General features: G+C 42.3%; 1 protein-coding gene across 1 annotated transcript in view; it reads left to right on the forward strand.

The window, feature by feature from the left end:
- Positions 1-24767, forward strand: part of LOC134755145 (protein purity of essence) — a 151034-nt gene that overhangs the window by 103257 nt on the left and 23010 nt on the right. The window contains exons 57-76 of the mRNA XM_063691624.1: positions 295-393; positions 1527-1686; positions 2376-2538; positions 4528-4701; positions 5984-6118; positions 6926-7029; positions 7752-7896; positions 8602-8793; positions 9680-9854; positions 11830-11964; positions 12808-12907; positions 13817-14036; positions 16103-16296; positions 17399-17505; positions 18394-18435; positions 20534-20694; positions 21543-21683; positions 22957-23167; positions 23602-23720; positions 24293-24502. Of these exons, the coding sequence (XP_063547694.1) occupies positions 295-393; positions 1527-1686; positions 2376-2538; positions 4528-4701; positions 5984-6118; positions 6926-7029; positions 7752-7896; positions 8602-8793; positions 9680-9854; positions 11830-11964; positions 12808-12907; positions 13817-14036; positions 16103-16296; positions 17399-17505; positions 18394-18435; positions 20534-20694; positions 21543-21683; positions 22957-23167; positions 23602-23720; positions 24293-24502 (2987 nt within the window). The remainder of the gene's footprint in view (positions 1-294; positions 394-1526; positions 1687-2375; positions 2539-4527; positions 4702-5983; positions 6119-6925; positions 7030-7751; positions 7897-8601; positions 8794-9679; positions 9855-11829; positions 11965-12807; positions 12908-13816; positions 14037-16102; positions 16297-17398; positions 17506-18393; positions 18436-20533; positions 20695-21542; positions 21684-22956; positions 23168-23601; positions 23721-24292; positions 24503-24767) is intronic.

Genomic DNA, 24767 nt, shown 5'->3' on the forward strand with positions numbered 1-24767 from the left:
TATACCAAGCGCAATATTATGATTGTATCGATCTTCGCATCTTTGGACGTCCGGTCATATTGTCGTTTCTTAGTGACGAGCGTTTGGCGGGGCGTGTTGCACAGCGGCAATTTTCCAAATTATTTGAACAGCGTGCACCGAAGCCGCTCGCATGCGTTCGCATTGGTTACCACGAACGCCGCGCCCGTTTGCATTTGGTTACCGCACGGCACGCCCCGTTGGAGGGTCCACTAAGTTTGGACCATTATTGCTGTTTCCATGTTAGCTTTAACTAACATTTACTTTGTTCCATAGACGCTGGCACAACAACGCCTACAGCGCAGGTGGTGAAGCCCCAAGCGCCGCACCCGCTGCCCGACATGCAGCCGTTCTTCGTGAAGGAATACGTGAAGAGTGAGTGTTTTTTACAGGCTTATTATCTAGAGCTAAGATTGAACGATTAAGCCATTGCGAACGGCTTTAGATAAGGATCCTCGTAATATAACGAAACGTGCGAGATTGTTTTCGTCTTAAAAAAAGTCCAGTTTTAATATGTCTGAGGTTAAGAAGTTTTATGTTTCACATTGCGTTTGCTTAATATTATTCATTAATATAACAAATATAATTAATATAACAAATTATTAGCGATCAATTGAGTCAAATTTTCAGTACGCGTAAATGCCACTTTTGACCTGGATCTAAACTCAACATTCTTTATTCGTGTGAGGGACTGAATAGTCCTAGTTATTACGAGTAGACAAATTTTTAGGTAGAGACCAGAACTAAGGAATCTGATGAACCAAATACTTGCATTCCATACAAGTCAACATAATAAAAACGGTTTTTGTAGCTAAGTACCGATAAAAAAACCGGCCAAGTGCGAGTCGGACTCGCGCACGAAGGGTTCCGTACGTATCTATAAAAACGGCATAAAAATCACGTTTGTCGTAAGAGAGCCCCCACTTAAATATTTATTTTATGCTGTTTTTAGTATTTGTTGTTATAGCGGCAACAGAAATACATCATCTGTGAAAATTTTAACTGTCTAGCTAGCACCAAAGAGGATATAATAAGATAGACTTCACTGCCATCTATCGACATACGATTAAAACTAAAAATGAAGATGTATAAAAATACCATAAACTGTATTTATATATATTTAAATGATTTTTTTATTAGCATAATTTTTTTATATGACTATGAAAGAACATGAATTTCACTGATATTTAATGGATCAAACTTGTTAAATAACACACGAAACCGTCAACGCCATCTATTCGAGAGTAGGCCATCTGATCGAGAATCAAATTTTCTTGATTTTCGAGGCACGTTTTTTCCTTAGACTGTATCCATCTATTACGGAGTTATATCTATCTTTGCTATCACGGTTCATGAGATGCAGCCTGGTAACAGACGGACAGACAGACGGACGGACAGCGGAGTCTTAGTAATAGGGTCCCATTTTTACCCTTTGGGTACGGAACCCTAAAAATGGTTAGGAAAAGTATCGATGCAATGTGAGCTATACTAATAAAATGTTTCTACAGGCCACGCGCTAGACGTGTTCGACAACTACCCCCAACTGCTGATGGAGATGGCGCTCCGCCTGCCGTGCCAGATCCACAAACACTGCGAGCCCGTACACTTCGACTCGCGTTGGCGCACTCTGCTCTGCGAGTACATGATGAACCAGCAGACCCCGCTCAGGTACTGTATCGGTACCTATAGACCGCGGGCCAGGAACAGATTTCCATGACCAATCTCCTCCCGGGCGATGACTCGTATAGTGGTTAACGGCTATGTATGATGAACCCTCGTGAACGTCAGCTGCCGCTCCGTTGGTGGTTTGAGGAATGGCAGCAAATAAAGTCTATAAAAAAAGTTTTGTCATCGCCTCCCGCTTGATACTTTGTCAGATGATAGTTTAGATGCTATTCAAACAAACTCGTCAGCCGTTTGTATCGCTCTGGAAAGACCGTCAGCTGGTCACATGAACATGTAAAAAAGAAAATTCTTTTCAGTCATCGGCGTCAACGCCTCTCGTTTGATACTTTCTCAGATGATAGTTTAGATGCTATTGTTAATAAAACAAATCGTCAGCCGGTTGTATCTCGGTGGAAAGACCGTGTTACGCGTTTCGGTGGCTGCCATTCCTCAACCCACCAACGGAGCGGTAGGGTTCATCATACATAGCCGTTAACCGCTATACGAGTTTTCGCCCAGGAGGCGTTGACTGACAAAATTTGCGCCTGGCCGCCGAGAAGAGGCTACGTACAAATCCGTATTCACTAGTCATACTCAATTATCAAATTTATATAATACACCAATTGTTACCACCTAAAAAGTTGGGTTGGACTGTATAGTTACAACGAAAATAATCGTATATTTATTCGTAGGAAACAAGTCCGAAAACTGCTTCTCCTGCTATGCGGTACCCGCGACCGCTACCGTCACACGCGTGATGTACACGCGCTCGATACCCATCTGAACGCCGCTAAGGCGCTGCTAGAGACTGACCCGGCCTACGACAGACTTGTACAACTCATGGATCATTTGAAGGTAAGTTATTTTTTACTGGTTGTTTGATATTCTTTATTTTCTCGTCTTTTTCTGAAAAAAACCTGTATGTGTTGTGTTACTAAAGGGCCTCGCTTAACGCGCCCTCTTCTAGCAGGCAATAAGTGTACGTAGGGGTCCAAGGGATTTGAGCAGCGTATACAGGCTACCGAGGCCGCTCTCATACTTTTTAACAGGGCCGCCTCACCACAGAATAACTAATATTACTACCGTACAGAAAATTCACTCCTTCACAAAAGCCAGATTTAGGTATAAAATTATACCTACACTCGCCGCCTGCAAGCATAATTGAAACTTATAACCGCGCACGAACCGTGAATCTTCTTTGCGCGCCGCAGTTTTACGACCGAGCTGCGAGTGTCGGCACGGGGTTGTCACTTGACAAGTTTTTGTACCTATACCTACTGATTTATTATTTTTAAGATAAATATGTAGGAATTACAAACGTTGATTCTGTAAACATAAAATTTTTAGCCGGAAATAGTATGTCTGATTCTTACGGAAGTAGGTATGCCACAGAAGTAGTTATTCCTTTGAAATATGTCGGTCAATATAGTCCGGAATTTCAAAAATATGTTTTTTCTGCTTCCTTGTTCTTCCGTTTATTCAGACATCCGTAAACAGAACATTATCTTTTATACAGATTAGTCGCGATTTAGGTTTCGAAGCCATTGCGTATTTTCAATTTTGCGCGAGCGCCACATGACACGACTATCATGCGAGCCGAGCGGCAGCCCACTGCCATACACCTTTCCGGGCGGTGCTCCGGCCAAATATACCTAAACTGCGCAGTGACACCCCTCTGGCACAGAATAACTAATAGTACTACCGTACAGAAAATTCACTCCTTCACAAAAGCCAGATTTAGGTATAAAATTATACCTACACTCGCCGCCTGCAAGCAAAATTGAAACTTATAACCGCGCACGAACCGTGAATCTTCTTTGCGCGCCGCAGTTTTATGACCGAGCTCCGAGTGTCGGCACGGGGTTGTCACTTGACAAGTTTTTGTAACCTACTGATTTATTATTTTTAAGATAAATATGTAGGAATTACAAACGTTGATTCTGTAAACATAAAATTTTTAGCCGGAGATAGTATGTCTGATTCTCACGGAAGTAGGTATGCCACAGAAGTATGTATGTATGTATGTAAACACTTTATTGTACATAAGACAGATTACAAACACAATAAAACACCAAAAAAATATACAATGTACAAAGGCGGACTTATCCCTATAAGGGATCCCTAGAAGTACTTATTCCTTTGAAAATATGTCGGTCAATATAGACCGGAATTAAAAAAAAAGGTTTTTTCTGCTTCCTTGTTCTTCCGTTTATTCAGACATCCGTAAACAGAACATTATCTTTTATACAGATTAGATCGCGATTTAGGTTTCGAAGCCATTGCTTATTTACAATTTTGCGCGAGCGCCACGTGACACGACTATCGTGCGAGCCGAGCGGCAGCCCCCTACCATACACCGTCTCGGGCGGTGCGCCGGCCAAATATACCTAAACTGCGCAGTGACACCCCCCTGCCTCTGGCCTCACTAAAGCATCAACTCGGTTCACACACTAATGTTTTTGTGTTACAGCAAAGATAGATATAACTCCGTAAGAGATGGATACAGTCTAAGGAAAAAACGTGCCTCGAAAATCAAGAAAATTTGATTCTCGATCAGATGGCGTCACTAGTTTTGGCCTACTCTCGTATAGAGGGCGTTGACGGTTTCGTTTGTTATTTATAATTTTAACGCACATCAGTGAAAGAACATGGGTCAAAATCATATAAAATTAATTAATGCAAATAAAAAAATCATTTATCCATATTTAAATACATTTTAACGTATTTTTATAAATCTTCATTTTTAGTTTTAAAGTATGTCGATAGATGGCAGTGAATTTACAGTGGTTACAAAATTTACTATGACAGTACCGCTCTATCTTATTATATCCTCTTTGGTTACAGGCATGCGCGGAGATCGTCAGCGCCCGCACCGGCAACTGGCAGCACACGTGCGCCACGGAGCGTAGAGAAGCGCTCGCGTGGTTAGTACGCTGCGCGCGGCGCGTGCATCCACACGTGGCGCCCACCGTGCTGCAGCTGCTGCAGGGCGCGCTCACCGACACCAAGCCGGACAAGGTCGGGCTACACTCGTAAAGAAAGGCCAATTATAAACGGTGTATCCCTACCCAGGCCTTCTAATTCGCAGAAATCTCATTAACGTAGATAAACACGACGAAAGAATCGACTTTTATTTTGTTCGTGTGCGTTGTGTCTTTCGTTGCGGCGGGATTCCACCAGGGTGCGGCACAAGCATATAGGGTATTAGACAGGCAAATCAGTTTCTTTTTTCGAACTGTCAAAACGATTTAGCTACTATGAAATTTATATGAAACACGTCACAATCAAATTACCTACTCTTTATAATTTTATATGGGTTTTAAAATAGAAATTGTGTCTAAAAATAATTTATTTTAAATACAGTCAAATACCCTTTTCTCAAAAATGGACGGCAAAGTCGACGTTGCCGGTTAAAAAGTAGGTCGCGAAGTGCGTTGTTTATGGTCAGTCAAAAAATTAAAAAGTTAAAAACATTGCAGTCTCGATTTCGGGACTGCAATGTTGCATACAAATTTCATTATTTGTTGAGTTCCAAACTTTTTAAAAGTTGAAGTCACCATATCAAATGAAGGCATAGGTCCATTAAACAGCCAAACAGATGATCAGTACTTATTATTATAATGTTGGTACCGCGACTATTTAGGTGTCTCAAATAGGTTGGCGTATTTTCAGCAGAAAAATACACTTCCATTTTTAATTAAAAAAATAAAACGGCGGCAAAGCAAATCTTTTTACTTTTTCCTGTGAAAATATATACATAACAATCTTGCTACTGTAAAATATTTCTATTATATTTGCATTTATTGCGTCATTTTTGAGAAAAGCACTATATATGACTCGGCTGGAAGGCTACTTGCTGGCTTCGGATTCAATTAAACGGACTCCCGAGGTCGTCCGTTTAAAACAAATCCTCAGCCAGCAAGTAGCTACTTCCGAGCCTCGACAATAATGTACTATTTCCATGCAAAAATGCTTGTGCCGCAAAGTGCTTTGGCCAACTGTCGTATAGATGGCGTTGACGGTTTCGTTTGTTATTTAACAATTTTAACGCATATCAGTGAAAGAACATGGGTCAAAATCATAAAAATTTAATTAATAATTAATTTAATGCAAATAAAAAAAATCATTTATCCATATCTAAATATATTTTATCGTATTTTTAAAAATATTTATTTTTAGTTTTAAAGTGTGTCGACAGATGGCAGTGAATTTACTGGGGTTACAAAATTTACTATGACAGTACCGCTCTAGTATAAGTTACTCTATGGTTACACATATTAACACTGAAATATATTTTCAGACCCCATCAGCAGCAGCGTCTACCTCCGAATGGCAGGAACGCGAGCGCAGCGCGGACAGCGACGCGTTCGTGTCGGACGGCTCCAAGTTCCAGGAGCATCGGGTGCCCGTCCTCGTGCAGCAGATACTCAAACAGGTAACATTTTCGGCTGTTCAAGTACAGATGGGGACTTCCGGTTCGAACGCCATCTTGATAGTAGCCTCGCGATTAATTCCTTTGTTTTTTGCTCATTAATATTGTTTAAAGTGTAATATCGATAGCTTTATTATACAATTATCTAATGTGGTAGTGTGCAGTGAATGGAGAATTAATCTCAAAGCGTGTTTAACCACCATTTTGGAGTCAACGGCCGGTAGTCCACGTGCTTCTCGTAAAATCCAGCTATCGGTTTTACGAGACAACTACAACAACCACCGAACAGCGTCGTGCGCTAAGAGCATTTATTTTATTCCTACCCTTTTACGTGTCATTTGCTATGGGCAACACCGCCCTCAAGTCCATCAAGAAGAAAAAAAAAAAGTACAGATGTAGTGAATAATCCTTTACCATCGTATTTGTCACGGAAACGCACGAATGTGTTATGCTATTTCAGTCAGTGTCAGTACAAAAAGAACTGAGGTTGAGTGAATTAGCATGACAAATACGAACGTTTATGAGAAAATACGATGGCAAAGGATAGTTCACTACATCTGTACTGTACTGTAAACGTCTTTCCACTTGTATCTGGTTTGAAGGACCATAAATTTACGTGATATATTGTTTGGATTGCTCTAATCAGGTTCAAAGGACCAAAATATGTAGGAACTAAATCGTACACCTTGATTTTCTTTGAAGAAAAAAAAAATCTATTAAGAATCATTATATTCCAACATATTTTACTTTACTTAGCATGTTTGTCCCTGACCTTTAGACCTAAATAATAAGTTGACTTTCATCACACAGGTGTCTCAAGAGGAACTTAAGATGTTCGTGAAGGCTTTCCTACTGGATACAAACTCTACAGCGGTCCGTTGGCAGGCTCACGCTCTGCTACTAGCTATCTACAAGTAAGTCATCAAAAAAGGATAAGTCTGCACCGACTGCAGTGTGCATTCGCCTCCCTAAACGTCAAAATCTTATGAAAATGTAACATTCCACAAAAAACCGATTCGATTGCCACAAAAAAACAACACAAACCAACTATTTAGTAAGATCTTAACTCCCTTAGATATACCGATAATAATAATAATATCTCAAAAACTATACAAGATATCGAAAAACTTGACTTAATAAAACTTGTAACAATTTAAATCACTTTTCATTTTCTATAAGTGGCCATGTCGCTCAGACGCATAGTTTCCGAGATGCGAGTATAATCGAAAAACCAAGAAATGGAACCTTCAAACCCCCCCTCCCCTCCGGCACCAGGGTTACGGGCGGGGACTTTTGATATGTTCACCTCCTAACTAGTCCAAACAAAGCTTGAAGTCCGAAATGGTGTTTAAAGCATTTCCCTATATAACTTTTTTTGAGCATTAATTTCCTGGCCTATATGTTAAGAGCAAAAAACAGGTTTCATACAATGTTTTAAAAGCTCCTAACTCCTATAATAAAGTAAAAAAAAACAAGCGGTCGGGTTAAATAACTATGATTAAAATACATCAAATTGTGTCAAAAAAAAAACTGTAATGTCAATATCCAGGGAGGAAATCGAGGACTATGTTTGTATGGAGAATCTATCGTCCCCTCTCTTAAGCATCAGTCCTAATTTATATGTATTATTCTACAGCAACTCGCCGCCAGCAGAGCAGGCGTCGCTAGTGTCCCTTCTGTGGGGCATTTGGCCCACACTACCTCAATATGGGCGCAAAGCGGCTCAGTTCGTTGATCTCTTGGGCTACTTTACACTCAAGACCACGGATATTGACACCGAGGTTAGTATTAACAGCAACATTAATCGAGTAGCGTTTGAGTTGGATTTGTTCTCTTGTTCTCTGAACTAATTCACAAGGGCTACGCTATACGTAATGTGCTACTGTAATCTATAACATAATGTGTGTACCTGTTTTTGTATCCATTTTTATACTGTCGTATTAGAATATCCTGATGGTTGTGTGTGTGTAATAAATAAATATAATTAAATAAAAACAAAACATTCTCAACTGACCGTTGGTAGACTTTATCTCTTTAACATAAGATCTACATAGTGTCAGGTAACGGGTTTTGACTATGACTATAAGCGCCACTTGCACCATCCCAAAACCCGGGGTTAAGCGGTTAAACTTAAACCACACAGTGTCAAATTGTACTGGTAACCATGGTAACTCCAGGGCCCAATATAAAGAACCGGCCAAGTGCGAGTCGGACTCGCGCAAGAAGGTTTCCGTACCATTACCCAAAAAACGGCAAAAAATCACGTTTGTTGTGTGGGATCCCCACTTAAATATTTATTTTATTCTGTTTTTAGCATTTGTTGTTATAGCGGCAACAGAAATACATTATCTGTGAAAATTTCAACTGTCTAGCTATCGCGGTTCATGAGATACAGCTTGGTGACAGACAGACAGACTGACAGAGGAGTCTTAGTTATGGTACGGAAGTTTGGGTACGGAACCCTAAAAAAGTTGTATTTTTTACAGAAATACGTCGGCAGCGCGGTAGACCTGCTCCGCAGCCAGAACCAGCTCCTATCCATGCACGGCAACGCGTCCCTATACGCCGCTCTCGGCGCCTACGTGGAGCTGGACGGCTATTACTTGGAGTCCGAGCCGTGCCTGGTCTGCAACAACCCCGAGGTGCCCATGGCGACCATCAAGCTGCCCACTATCAAGGTGAGTACCCAAACTACTGAACTGCTCGATGATATTGTCAATGAAAACTTTTTTTAAATTCTACTTATGGCTACTGTTTCATACACTACCAAAATAAGTATATAGATAGTTTAATAAAATATATAGCAAGTAGTATTTCATCCATGAAACGAACAAGACACGCCGAACACACTCTGGCTGATTGTTCTAGGCGGGGTTTTACGCAACGCCGTGTGATGGTTACAGCGAACGAACTTTTATACATGAACTCAGGGCCACCGAAAAAACCACCTGAATTATATACTAATATCAATAACATCCTGAATCATAAAAAAATCCAAATTTTCTCAATTTTCCGCCATTTCGTTTTAAAAGAAATGTAATTTTTTTAAACTTAAATACTGCGCATATTTGAATAAAACAGCTCAAAATAATTATACAGGACCAAATAGATTTTATCTAATTATGCATAAAATCATGTTTTTTGTTGTGTGTATATATACGTCACTATGCATTTAAAGGTTAAATCTGTGTACCATTAAATCTTGTCGGTATGCACCAAGGGCCTGACACTCTTTGATAGAGAAAGATAGTCTTATTGCGATTCCTATAAGAGGAAAGAGAAAATAGAGCTTTGTCTTTATCACCGACCGGGTGACAGCATAGGTAGGAGGCGATGGCGAAATATCGAAATTTATAAGAGTGAAAGTTAAAATATCCTTTGCTGCCCAAATTTTATATGAATATTCTTTCTCTTACCCCCGGTCGCTCGGTGGCGCGTCTATAATAACTTGTATATAATATACTATGTCTATGGTATGCACGATGGTTGATAATGGGCTGCAGCCGCGCGTGTCAGTTGATGTATTTTGCGCTCAAAGGGTTAAAACCCGTTGTTTTTCCACAGATCGATTCAAAATTCACAACGACCACCCAAATAGTGAAGTTAGTGAACAGCCACATGATCAGCCGCATCAGCCTGCGCATCGGCGACATCAAGCGCAGCAAGATGGTGCGCAGCATCAACTTCTATTACAACAATCGCACCGTGCAGGCGGTGCAGGAGCTCAAGAACAAACCTGGTGAGTGACGTGAAGCATCATCTCCCTCGCGTTGTCCCGGCATTCTTTAGGGTTCCGTACCCAAAGGGTAAAAACGGGACCCTATTACTAAGACTCCGCTGTCCGTCTGTCACCAGGCTGTATCTCGTGATCTGTGATAGCTAGACAGCTGAAATTTTCACAGATGATGTATTTCGGTTGCCGCTATAACAACAAATACTAAAAACAGAATAAAATAGAGATTTAAGTGGGGCTCCAATACGTGATTTTTGACCGAAGTTAAGCAACGTCGGGCGGGGTCAGTACTTGGATGGGTGACCGTTTTTATAGTTAATGGTACGGAACCCTTCGTGTGTGAGTCCAACTCGCACTTGGCCGGTTTTTTTTTGCCACGGCTCATGGGGTCCGCTTGGCAACTAGTGCCTACGCCAATTCTTGGGATTAGTTTTTACGAAAGCGACTACCATCTGACCTTCCAACCCGGAGGGGGAACTAGGCTTAGTTGGGATTAGTCCGGTTTCCTCACGATGTTTTCTTCATCGAAAAGCGACTGGTAAATATCAAATGATATTTCGTACATAAGTTCCGAAAAACTCATTGGTACGAGCCGGGGTTTGAACAAGCGACCTCCGGATTGCAAGTCGCACGCTCTTACCGCTAGGCCACCAGCGCTTGTCGGTGAGTGCCGTGAATAGTGAACCTTAATTTAATAATGAGAAAGTTCATAATGCGACTGCATGCGTAGCGATCTCAACCTTGAACCTTGAACCAACCCCTTGACCTTGATCTTGAACCTTGTAACGTGTTAAAAGCGTGTTAGTAGCATTAAATAGGTTTTCGCTTTGAAACAGTGGCGGTGGCAACTAACCTTAACTGATTATTAATAAGTAAAAAGCGGTCATCGAAGTGATGATGAAAGCGTCCATAGCTTTGGTGGTTATCACACGTCGCTCCGATGTTTGAGCGAGGCAACGCTACGCGCGTATCATAGCGATATCACAGGGCGGACACGCTATACATCAGAAATCACTTGTGTTTCTATGTGTGAACGGCACATCTGTACACGCTTCATGCGTCATAGTGTAAGTTGCTTAAAAATAGTACTGAGAGCACGCCAGAAGTCCGCCAGATTTCTGTCGCGGGGCGAGGTAATTCGAGTCGGGGCGGGGCGGTGCGTGGCCGTTCTGTATGATAATACTATTACTTATTCTGTGGCGATATCCCGCTCGAACATCGGAGCGACGTAAGAATCGCATCCAGTGTGATAATCGCCTTTGTGTCGAGTGATGTCAAAGAGTGCAATTTGCTCTATACTGTGACTATCACTTCAATAACCGCGTGCATTATACGGGCGCTGAGCTCGGAACCGCATACGATACAAGTAAACTTACACGATAGGTTTAATAATGTACAGAGCCACATTTCTACTAAAGGGGCCCACTGATTATCAGTCCGCCGGACTGGTAATCAGTGGGCCCCTTAAGGGTCTCCGGCAAGCTCGGTTCTCAATACAAACGTAGTTCCGCTCTCATTTTAAAACGACTAGCTAGATTGCTCTAAAACTTTTTACTTACAACAAGATAACGTATATCTATGTCTGTAATTAGTTTAGGTAGCTTCAGATAACAAAGTTAAACAATACAGCGAATTTAAGTATTTCATACAAAACTTGTTTTGCTCTATTTCGTTTGTTTTATAAACTGGAGCTATATAATCTAATTTCAGACCTAGATATATCTCATGTCATTTTATGTGCAAAGTTTCATTACAATTCAACACGTAGTTTTAAAATGAGAGCGGATCTACGTTTGTATGGGAAGCTGCAATTCGGCCGAGCTTGCCGGGGACTTAACCTCTCAAATGCCGGAACGCGGATCTACTTTAGTAGGTATTGAACTAATTAATTAGAATTCAATAGTAACTGCACGGATCCACATGGCATTCGAGAGATTAAGTTACATTAACATCGGTAATAATACAATTTAAATATCTCCAGGCATGTGGCACAAGGCGAAGCGTGTCCAACTCCAATCTGGTCAATCGGAGGTCCGCGTCGACTTCCCGCTGCCGATCGTCGCTTGCAACCTCATGATGGAGTACGCAGACTTCTATGAGAACCAGCAGGCTACAGGTAAAGTAGTATTTGCTCTGTTGGTTACATTTCTATATTCCTCCTATTAAAAAATCACGTAGATGGCGCCATCATAGTTTGCCCCCTTTTCTATAAGACTTGGCTTGAAGGGCTGGCATCCAGGACATTAAAAAAACAAAAAATTGACACAATTCTAGGGATTGACAGGGCAAGCTATGCTGGCGGCATCTGCTAAATATTTCGACCGGCCAACCCCATTGGGCATTGTTATGAAAAATATAAAGTCATGGCGACAGTCTGTCACTTTGTAGGAAAACAACTGCAGGAAATCTATCATATTGGACACTGTAACGAATACCTATAACATTTTTCCTAATAAGCTTAGAATAAGAAACTTTTTAGGGTTCCGTACGCAAGGTAAAAACGGGACCCTATTACTAAGACTCCGCTGTCCGTCTGTCCGTCTGTCACCAGGCTGTATCTCATGAACCGTGATAGCTAGACAGTTGAAATTTTCACAGATGATGTATTTCTGTTGCCGCTATAACAACAAATACTAAAAACAATATTTAAATGGGGCTCCCATACAAAAAAACGTGATTTTTTTTGCTGTTTTTTTCCGTAATGGTACGGAACCCTTCGTGCGCGAGTCCGACTCGCACTTGGCCGGTTTTTACTCGAGAGGTGCATTCAGATCTGCGGTGCGAATATGCCTTTTAGCCAATGCCTCCTGACTGTTTATGGGCCTTACGAAATACGATGTGCAGTGCAGCGCACTTGCTATATCGAGATATCGCGTCAGATATGAACGGGCCTGTAGAGACTAGAAATCAACTGTTACATCACATCTAAGTGCTTTATAATAATTGTAATTGTTGATAGGCGAATCGCTACAATGTCCTCGTTGCTCGCAATCCGTGCCGGCCAATCCTGGCGTCTGCGCCAACTGCGGCGAGAACGTGTTCCAGTGCCACAAGTGTCGGTAAGTCAATACCTAATACGGCAATAAACCAACATATGTGTCGCTTAATCCTATCAGCAAATATCTACCCTATTACCTTTTCTTAATACCAAAATCGCATATTCTGACGACACAGTTAAGCGACTCATACGCGCTGGTAAATTGTCTCTTTTGTATAAATTTATTGGTTTGTAGCCTTTATATTAAATCACATTTAGAAACGGGTCTATCGCGAATTTATTTTGTTACCTTTATTTACCGACGTTTCGACACAGGTTTCACTGGTCGTGGTCGCGGCTAACTGACGTCCCAGCAAAATGTCAAAACAGAGATTTGTGTGACTACCCCACGAAAAGTTCATTTAAAGTTTGAGGTAGAACATCACATTTTCAAACCACCCACTACACATAAAAGTTAATTATTGTCAATAGTCCGACACACAACACTCAAAACATCCGCGCACACATCCGAAGATAGATCCCTTGGCTTTAACTTCTGGATCACTGGTCCCCAAGTTGCCGATAAGTTAAAACCATCTTCCCTATTAAAATTTCTGGGGTGCAAAATAAATTCGCGATAGACCCGTTTCTAAATGTGATTTAATATGTGTTCAAACCACGAAAGTTTTAAATGTTATATTGTAGCCTTAATGCCAATAAGTTATTGATACCAATTTTGGCACCTAGATGGCAGACTCTCTTAACACCCCGAATTCAAAATTTAAGTAATTAACTGCAGGGATTTTTAAATTTTCTGCGAAATCACGTCCCTAACCCATATACCGCGTATTGCGGAGGCAGAGGTAACTTTTCTCCCAACACAATTATTGCGCTGTTAAGAGTTGAGGCATACGGCGCACGGCCCGTAGTCTTGGTAATATAGATTTGTATGAGCATTATGACTAACATATATGTGTTTTTGTTCATGAAGCGCTATAAACTACGACGAGAAAGACCCGTTCCTCTGCCACGCCTGCGGTTTCTGCAAATACGCCAAATTCGACTACACGCTCACCGCCCGCCCTTGCTGCGCCGTCGACAACATCGAAAACGACGAGGAACGCAAGAAGATGGTGCAAACCATTGGCGCGCTGTTGGATAAGGCCGACCGCGTGTACCGCCAGCTGGTCGCTAACAAACCCGTGCTGGAGGTGAGTGACGTCACTAATTGACAATACAACCACTACATACTAACTACTTGCCCCTGCTGAAAACGACGGACGCAAGAAGATAGTGCAGATCATTGGCGCGCTGTTGGATAAGGTCGACCGCGTGTACCGCCAGCTGGTCGCTAACAAACCCGTGCTGGAGGTGAGTGACGTCACTAATTGACAATACAACCACTACATACTAACTACTTGCCCCTGCTGAAAACGACGGACGCAAGAAGATAGTGCAGATCATTGGCGCGCTGTTGGATAAGGCCGACCGCGTGTACCGCCAGCTGGTCGCTAACAAACCCGTGCTGGAGGTGAGTGACGTCACTAATTGACAATACAACCACTACATACTAACTACTTGCCCCTGCTGAAAACGACGGACGCAAGAAGTTAGTGCAGATCATTGGCGCGCTGTTGGATAAGGCCGACCGCGTGTACCGCCAGCTGGTCGCTAACAAACCCGTGCTGGAGGTGAGTGACGTCACTAATTGACAATACAACCACTACATACTAACTACTTGCCCCTGCTGAAAACGACGGACGCAAGAAGATAGTGCAGATCATTGGCGCGCTGTTGGATAAGGCCGACCGCGTGTACCGCCAGCTAGTCGCTAACAAACCCGTGCTGGAGGTGAGTGACGTCACTAATTGACAATACAACCACTACATACTAACTACTTGCCCCTGCTGAAAACGACGGACGCAAGAAGTTAGTGCAGATCATTGGCGCGCTGTTGGATAAGGCCGACCGCGTGTACCGCCAGCTGGTCGCTAACAAACCCGTGCTGGAGGTGAGTGACGTCACTAATTGACAATACAACCACTACATACTAACTACTTGCCCCTGCTGAAAACGACGGACGCAAGAAGTTAGTGCAGATCATTGGCGCGCTGTTGGATAAGGCCGACCGCGTGTACCGCCAGCTGGTCGCTAACAAACCCGTGCTGGAGGTGAGTGACGTCACTAATTGACAATACAACCACTACATACTAACTACTTGCCCCTGCTGAAAACGACGGACGCATGAAGATAGTGCAGATCATTGGCGTGCTGTTGGATAAGGCCGAGCGCGTGTACCGCCAGCTGGTCGCTAACAAACCCGTGCCGGAGGTATGTGACGTCACTAATTGACAATACAACCACTACATACTAACTACTTGCCCCTGCTGAAAACGACGGACGCAAGAAGATAGTGCAGATCATTGGCGCGCTGTTGGATAAGGTCGACCGCGTGTACCTCCAGCTGGTCGCCAACAAACCCGTGCTTGATGTAAGTGACGTCACTAATTGACAATACAACCACTACATACTAACTACTCTGTTCTGAAAAATCTGCATTCACGAACGTAACGTTACTGCTTTATCTGGCGGGGTCGCCATGTCCGTTAGTTAAACAACCCATTAAAAATAATTTTATAACAAGAACACGTTTGCAAGACATTCCCCAGGAGTCAACCGGGCGAGCACTTGATTGGCGCGAGAGTATCTCGCCGCGACATAGACTACCCGTCCCCCTTTAGTTCATACAGTTAGTAAAAGACGGGTAGTCTATCTCGCGGCGAGATACTGTCGCGCCAATCATGTGCTCGGAGTGTCAAGACACATCATCGGTGCGGCAAGAAATGCCGATCGGCCATTGGTCTATACAGTCATCGCAGCCGATGTAGACTGGAGACTACCTCCTCAAAATACCTCTTAAGTCGCTGCAACTATCATCTGTAAAGATGCTGTGGCCAATGATGATGCAAGACATTAATATAATTAATTAAACTGCCCACAGATGTCACGGATTTACCTTTTAATTTATTTAAACACACAGTCAAGACTTTTTTCGAAAACCATGCCTTCTATTCGATTACTGAATATTTTTCATTAAAACATATTTTAATTGAAGCAAACTGTAAATCTTAGATTTTAATTATTATTAAGCGTATTTACTTTGTGTAAATCCATAATGCTCTCTCTATAAGTATAATATTGTATGAAATATTGACTTACCATGTAATGATCATATTACGTTATGGTTAATGAATAAACTAAACTAATATTTCTGCAGTCCCTCGTGCACAAGATAAGCGAGCACCGCCTGGAAGGGCGCCCCGGTGACGAGAACAGCAACGCGTCCACCACCTCCTTCGGCGGTGCGCAGATAAACCGAGTGATACAGACCCTCGCGCACAAGTACTGCGTCGACAGCAAGGGGCACTTCGAGGACTTGTCCAAGATCATACAGAAGGTGCTGGCTTGCAGGTTAGTATTCATATAAATTATAAGTCGGACTCACCATGAATAGAGCTAAGACACAGTTGATGACCAACGGCGCGAAACGTAGTGTAATAGTGGATGGGCGGGATATGCAGTATGTCGATGAATATATCTACTTGGGCCAGTTAGTATCCTTCGACAACAGGCAGTTCAAAGAAATTGATCGCCGTATCGCAAACTCCTGGAAGAGCTTCTGGTCCATGAAGTCGCTAATGAAGGGCAACCTTCCACTCTCTATAAAGCGCAAACTCCTCGATATGTGTATCCTGCCTATCCTCACCTACGGCGCCCAAACATGGTCTCAAACTGAAAATGAAAAGACTAGACTCAAGGTTTGCCAGAGAGCAATGGAACGCAGCATACTGGGTGTTCGTAGAACCGACCGTATTAGAAACACGGACCTGCGTTCCAAAACTGGCGTCGTGGATGTGGGCGTGAAGGCCGCTAAGCTGAAATGGGACTGGGCAGGGCACATCTGCGGAATGCATCCAGAACGCTGGGCCAAATTAGCCACGGACTGGATCCCACAGGATGGATCTCGGGGCAGAGGCAGACCCAAACGGAGATGGCGGGACGACCTCGATACATTCTGTGTGGAGTGGCGGGAATGTGCTTTAGATAGAGCCAAGTGGCGGGATATAGGGGAGGCCTTTGTCCACCAGTGGGACACACGAACAGGCTAATAAAATAAAATAAAATCTTTATGGCGTGTGTTATATTTGAACAGTGTATAGCCAGCAGCAGAACTATCTAATTGGCTGAGGTGATGTTAATAATCACGTCTCGCTCGCTCAGTTACTTCTGCTAAGCTTGTACCCGTGTTAACCGATTAAACCTGAAGTTACTATGGTTACCTTAATTTGACACTGGGTTAGTAGAATGGTGCAAGTGGGCCTAAGTGGTTAGTTTCTAGCTCATTCAATATAAGATACATTGAACAAGTAGTAAAATATCTATTTCATTCCTAGCCTTTTATCTTAATTTAAATACTAATTTGATCTTAATGTCCTGAATTTGGAAGGTTTCTAGTTTTACCAAGTAGGGCCATTAAATAACTATTAATGTGACATCTTCGGTGTTTTTACAGGAAAGAGCTAGTAGCCTACGATAGATCTCAAAGTGAACAACTGAAGGGAGATACGCTACCAGTATACGCTGGTTTGGTGCAAAACTATGATGGAGAACTTACCAAAGGTAAGTTTGTTCATCTAGCTAAATACGTAAGGCCAAAGACAGAATAAATAATAGTACTAGACACGCGCACCGAGAGTTCCGTACTTTTTAGTATTTGTTGTTATAGCGGCAACAGAAATACATCATCTGTGAAAATTTCAACTGTCTAGTTATCACGGTCCATGAAATACAGCCTGGTGACAGACAGACAGACGGACAGCGGAGTTTTAGTAATAGGGTCCCGTTTTTACCCTTTGGGTACGGAGGTAAAAACCCTGTTTAGGTATACAGAACGTGACTAAACGTTGCCCATTGGAACGAGCTCTATCGCAAGGCGTGCCATGGGCGTGGCTATCGCCAGGGTTGCCACCGTCCGCACCGAGTACCGTCATCTATTCATCATCATCATTCGCTTGCCCTTATCTCATTTGGGGTCGGCGCAGCATGTCTTTTTCTTCCATACCTCTCTCTCGCCCGTCATCTCATCACTCACTCGCATTCGTTTCATATCATCTCTCACACAGTCCATCCACCTTTTCCTCGGTTTTCCTCTCCCGATACTTCCCTCCACATTCATTCGTAATACCTTTCTCGTCACATGCCTTTCATCCCTCCGCATTACATGTCCGTACCACGCTAGGCGATTCGCTCTTACTTTTTCTACTATAGGTGCAACTTTCAGGCTTCCTCTTATATACTCATTCCTTATCCTATCCATTCTTGTCACACCACACATCCTATTATTATGTTCTGTTTAACACACTCTGTAATCAAAACTTGATGTCTCAATGCTAAGCACAGGCTTCACATGCACGAGGGGGATTGAAATAAACCTATACCTATACGGGCCCCATAAAGCAGGTCGGGGACTTCATATACTTACGTCTACATCTTTGAATTACTTCGCAGATGACGCGGATCAAGGCAGTTCTCCTAGCGATATATGTATAAGTATGTAAAAATAATTACACTATTATACACGGTGTTTCCTGTAACGGGAGCAATAAATTAAACTGAAGGCTGTACGCCTCAAACTGACCAACATTTGTTCAGCAACTTTTCAAAATTATTAACTTTTATGATTATACCTTTTTCATACTATTTTTTTTATGTACGCTGCCATCTGTGTTTGACGTTGCTTGTCACCCTTTAAACATAACAACATGGAGACTGTATAAAGGAGCCAAATCTCTATGTATGAAAAGTGTCCATCAAAAAACAGTAATTAGGCGGCGCCACCATACACCGAAATACTACCAAAAACAACCTACGTAATTTGGTCGGGTTATTTGTTGCCTTATATGGTTCATGTTATACTCATGTCCCAGAGCCTAACTAGCGCCACCGGAGAGATTAGGAACTATTATTTAAAGCTGAAAGCGGTCACTTACAACAATTCTGCCATAAGAGATTGCGATCCTTTCTATACCATCCATACATAACAAATTTTGCAATACATTGCGTCTTAGAATAAACTTTAAAGTGTAATGAAAATCAAAACAGTTATTTTTTAAAGTTGCTGTGTTGTTGTTGTTGTTGGTCAGTTTGAGGAGTACAGCCTACAGCTTAATTTAATGCTCCTGTTACAGGAAACACCCGGTATAGATACCTTTAATATTAATTAACGATAATTTAAATATGTAATTAAGTAATAACAATAAAACGAAGCAGCTTTGTAGGCACGCCAAATTGCTGCTAAGTATACCTATATTTTATACACTGACTCCATTTTATAGGAGCCATAAAAGTCATCAGGGATAATAAACAATGTGTGGTCAGCATTTTTGTCGTAGCTTCTGCAACCAGCTGCGATGCAGTTATTACTTGCTTTACAAGAGATACAAGCGCAAGCGGCGTCCGTTCCGTGGCGGTGCGCGGCAACCACTGCTAGACACCAGATTTGGTGAAGGCCGCTTGCTCTTGTAGCGGCGCTACGAAACGCAAAGTGATTTACCCCTGTCAAAGATTATTTTGGAAGACCTTAGTCGTAACTAGGTTCACGATTGTCCTGTCATAAAATCATAAATCATTTATTTCGTGATAAACTTACATACTAGCATTACAAGGAAAATGTAAAAACAATTTTGAAGAATTTATGAAAGTGTCATTTAAGCCACGCGCAGTCAAGGGCATAAATATATATACATTCCCAAAGTTTCATAAATATGTGTACGCTCTTACACCTTAGACTTAGACAATGAAGTCGTGTTCACATATTTTAGAGCCATTTGTCTGGATCGATATTTTTGCCTTCGACTGTAAATATTTACGATCGTAACCGCGGCGGCGCACCGACATTCCTTTGTCGATTATGAGGGTTTGCACACTCAAATTAAAGTATCGTGCCACGCGGCGATCGATCGTGGTTTCAACTATAAATGTGTTTACAGTACATATGGTGCTACTTTTTCGCACTAGTGCATAAAGAGCACTTTTAGTGCATATGTCGAAAGTTTAAAGGGCCATATGTACTGTAAAACGTTGTACGGTACACGTGCGAAAAGGTAATTCGCAACTCGTGTCGATTTAAAACACTCCCTGCGGTCGTGTTTTAATTTATCGCCACTCGTTTCGAATTTCCTCTTTTACGCACTTGTATCGTAATAGTACATTTCACACGTGTTGTAAACGACGTTTTTTAATACAATTGCGAAAAAATAATAAATTAATATATCATTAGTAGAATCATACCACCAAACCAAACCAAAACCAAAAGTACCTATACAGCCCTTGATACTTGAGCTGCCGCAGCCCGCGATACCTTCATACTCGTGCGCGCCCCGGCCGCGGCCGCCGCGGGCCCGGCGCGGGTTGGTCAACGACACCGAGGAGTAACGAGTGAGGCCCCAGGGCCAGTACCTGCTCAAGCTAAATTACATAAAAACTGCGTTTCAAAAGTATAGTTTGGAACTAAAAAGTAAAAAGCACTAGTTCGAGAAATTGAGCTTCTCACACGCTACGCAGCCACAAAAAGTACCACTTTTTGAGCAACTGTATTAAAAATAACTTAGGTCACTTGTTCAGGTCCTAAATGATATTGTTTTGACAGAATCGGGCGGCGGGTGCTACGGCTGCTCCCTGGCCTGCGCCGAGCACTGCCTGACGCTGCTGCGCGCGCTCGCCTCGCAGCCCGACCACCGCACGCGCCTCTGCCGCTTCGGGCTGGTGCAGGAGCTGGTGCAGCACAACCTGCACCGGGGGACCCCTCAGGTATACGCCAACTCGACGACGCAAGGACCTGACAATCTTTGATAGAGAAAGATAGTCTTACTGCGATTCCTATAAGAGGAAAGAGAAAATAGTGCCATGCTTTGTCCTTATCACCGACCGGGTGGCATCATAGGTAGGAGGCGATGGCGAAATACCGAAATTTATAAGAGTGAAAAGAGGTCATATGAATATTCTTTTTCTTACCCCCCGGTCGCTCGGTGGCGCGTCTATAACTACTTGTATATACTATGTCTATGCAGCGACGTAGTTAAACTGCAGACCTCAGACAAACAATTCAGTAAACAGTTGAAGAACTTTTTATTAGTTAATAAATGCTGCTACAAACTTAATGTTTTTTTGGACAATAAAAATGATCACACGTTATTAGATATCTACTTATCACTATATTTCATTCCATCCTTTTAAATTAATTATTATATAATTTTGCATGACATAACACGTTTTGTCATAACTAATAAAATTAATAGTATACACTACAATAATATATTTTATAGCATACAAAAAAAATCTATCAATTATGTTATCTCTTAAAGCAAGATTATTAGGTAGTAAATTTACGAATGAATATCATATGGGACATTTTCTATGAAAAAGGACCTTATTGTCGATGGCGCTTACGCCGCACAGCGTCGCGCGGCATTGTATTTATATCGGAGCATCGAGGTCCCATTTTATAGAAAATACCACATATTAGTATCTGGTATACAAAATCGTAGTTTAAATGTAACTGATTAGTCTCCCCACTCGTATCATTCATTTAATATAATGCCAAAATATTGAATTATCCTTCATTTGTCAGCAATCCTAACCCTCTATTACTGTAACAGTGCCAGGAGGAAGTGCGCGCGCTGATCTGCCTAGTGACCCGCGACAACCTGCCGGCGACAGAGTCGCTCTGCAGTCTGCTATCGCAGCGTATTACGCTGTCCCTCATGGGGCATGCCGCCTCGCAAGATCTCAACAACTCGGTAAGCTACCATGTGATATAGAAAGCTGATTAAAGCCTGACATGAATCACGCGCCATGTTGCGGAATTTCATTGGAACTAAATCTTTCATACTAAACAGAACTGTCATCACATACATGAGAATAACAGCGCCCTCTAGCGGTCCTTGATTAAATAAGACAAATCCTTTTAAAAACAATGGCTTGTATTTTGATTTAGTATTCCATTACATTGATTTTTCTGTAAAAAAACATAACCACCGTATCGACTGTTGAGTTCAACTCCGATCGTCTAATGGCTGCCTGCGCACTCGCCTTACCGCCATTTTTTTCTTTAAAATCAGCAACTACCCTTTTAATTTCACAATTTGATTTTATGCGTTTAGGAAGGATGCTAACACTCTTGACAATGATCATATATTTCTGGTCGAGCTTTACATATCAGAGGAACGATCTCCCGCTTACATATTACTGTCTCCTTTGTGTACAATTGTTAACTAAATCAAAGTAGCATTTCGATATTCAGATCAGTCTTGAAGCGCAATTATAACAAGATTTAAGTGTCTTTATCTGGAAAATGTACTCACCTCCTGTACACGCACATCGTACAGTCGCCATTAGAAATATCGGAGCGTCCGAGGTGCTCACAAATATCTGAACACGCCTCTATTGTCAAGGCGTTAGTGCTTGTTCAGATATTTTGAGCACCTCGGGCGCTCTGATATATCTGATGGCGACTGTACCAAGTAATGCACCCGAGAATGTTTGGCTTGCTTTGCGCAAATTAAGTAATTAAGCTCTTTATTTGCGTTAAATCTGGTTAACAAAAGCATAGAGTGACTTATACTAGAGCGGTACTGTCATAGTAAATTTTGTAACCCCGGTAAATTCACTGCCATCTGTCGACACACTTTAAAACTAAAAATGAAGATTTATAAAAATACGGTAAAATGTATTTAAATATGGATAAATGATTTTTTTATTTGCATTCATTATTTTTATATGATTTTGACCCATGTTCTTTCACTGGTATGCGTTTAAATTATAAATAACAAACGAGACAGTCAACGCCCTCTATACGAGAGTTGGCCAAAACTAGTGGCGCCATCTGATCGAGAATCAAATTTTCGTGATTTTCGAGGCACGTTTTTTCCTTAGACTGTATCCATCTATTACGGAGTTATATCTATCTTTGATGCGAACGAAGTGTATTGGAGAGTTAGTTTATTAAATCTCAGCGCCTTTGCCTAGGTACTGTTTTCCTTGGCCACATTGTAACTTATTTCATAATTTCAGGTCCGTCCGCTAGTCCTGCTCCTAGGCTCCCTCGTGAAGGTCCAAGACGGCGTAGAATGCTGGGAGGTCCGCCTCCGCTGCGTGGTCCGCCTGTGGGTGTGGTGTTGCCCGCAGCTCACCGAGGTCGCCGGGCTGCCGTCCGCCGCCAGTGTCATCCTGAAGCCGGAGGCGCTGGCCGGCATACCGGGCATCAACACGTCGTCACCCAACTGTAAGATCACTTTATATACCCTAGTTTCACATAAGGTTTCAATTCACTAGGCCAATTTTGGAGAAACAAAATTATAACAAAATTTATCTCCATTTTTAGTAACCTAGACATCATTGAAACATTGCTGAATTCAGCATGTCTTGTATAGAGCAATCAATCGTTATAATCGTGATCGATAAAATTTATACTCATAGATATGTGCAGGATCCTAAACAGACACATACAGAAGTGTAAAATAACAATGTAATGGAAATACTAACAAAATCTCATGATAGAGAAATACTTAGCGCTAAAACCGGTGTCGCTGTCAGTATGGATCAAACGAAGGCCACGGACCTAGGTCGAAGGCCAGTGATAACAGCAATTTCACCCCCATGTATGTTTAGCTAAATTTAATGGTTCCGGCCAATTAATGTATATTATTTTTGTCATAGCGCATCAATTTGCCATGCAGCAAGTCGCGCTCCCCTGCTTGCGCTACATGCAGCAGCTTATGGCGCCCGTGCCGCCTGTCGTGTCCGCCAACGGCCATGCTGATCCCAAGGAGGCTAAGGTACTCATAGCAACTCAGAAATATAGCTAACTTGTCAAATTACAAAGGAAAAAATATCTATGCGTATATGTTTTTTTGTTTCTGGATACATTTGGTCCACTTCGTTATTTGAAATTTTTTCCAGTGCGTTATTTTCTAAGTTTCTAAATTGAGGGCCACGGAATACACGCTCATGCGTGCGCGCTGCCACCGACCGCCATCCGCCATACATTGGTTATAAGATAACAAAGATAAGCGGTCGGTGTCAGCGTAGAGCGCGCACGTTTAGAGCGTGCGTCTAGTGGCCGAGGTGTAAGGATAAGAGAGACAAGACCACTATCAAAACTATTTTACAGTACATATGGTGCTACTTTTTCGCATTAGTGCGGAAAAGAGCACTTTTCGTGCATATGTCGAAAATTTAAAGGGGCATATGTACTGTAAAACGTTGTACGACACACGTGCGAATAGGTAATTCGCTACTCGTGTCGATTTAAAACACTCCCTGCGGTCGTGTTTTAATTTATCGCCACTCGTTTCGAATTTCCTATTTTCCGCACTTGTATCGTAAATAACTATTTCACTTTGAATAGCCGGAGACCGCTTCCGTGTCGGTGTCGGCCTCGACGGGCGCCCTCGCCGCGTCGACCGGCAGCGTGGTCGTGGACCTGGCCGGCTGGCTGGCCGGCGACGTCACGCACAAGGAATGGCAGCGGCTAGTCGCGCCGCCCGCCGAGACCGCTCAGTCTCCGCCGCGCGCCACTTACATCGCGCACAAATACGTGGCTCGCTGGAGGGAAAAGGTAAACGTTTCATTCATTTGTTGCAGCAATCGCAAGATGATAATAATGTGACTGGATTTCGAGTCGATCCGTCGTCAGGAAAGCGATGCATGGTTTACAAAACTATTCTTAGATTTTCAAATATCAAAAATACTTGAAATTCTCAGTACGGTTTAATGGTTCGTTTTATAGACTATGTACTGACCATGAATCTAATTCCGGTCTATCGCGAATTTATTTTGTTACCTTTATTTACCGACGTTTCGACACAGGTTTCACTGGTCGT

The sequence above is a fragment of the Cydia strobilella genome, chromosome Z, assembly GCF_947568885.1.
Source record: "Cydia strobilella chromosome Z, ilCydStro3.1, whole genome shotgun sequence".
In the NCBI taxonomy this organism is placed as follows: domain Eukaryota; kingdom Metazoa; phylum Arthropoda; class Insecta; order Lepidoptera; family Tortricidae; genus Cydia; species Cydia strobilella.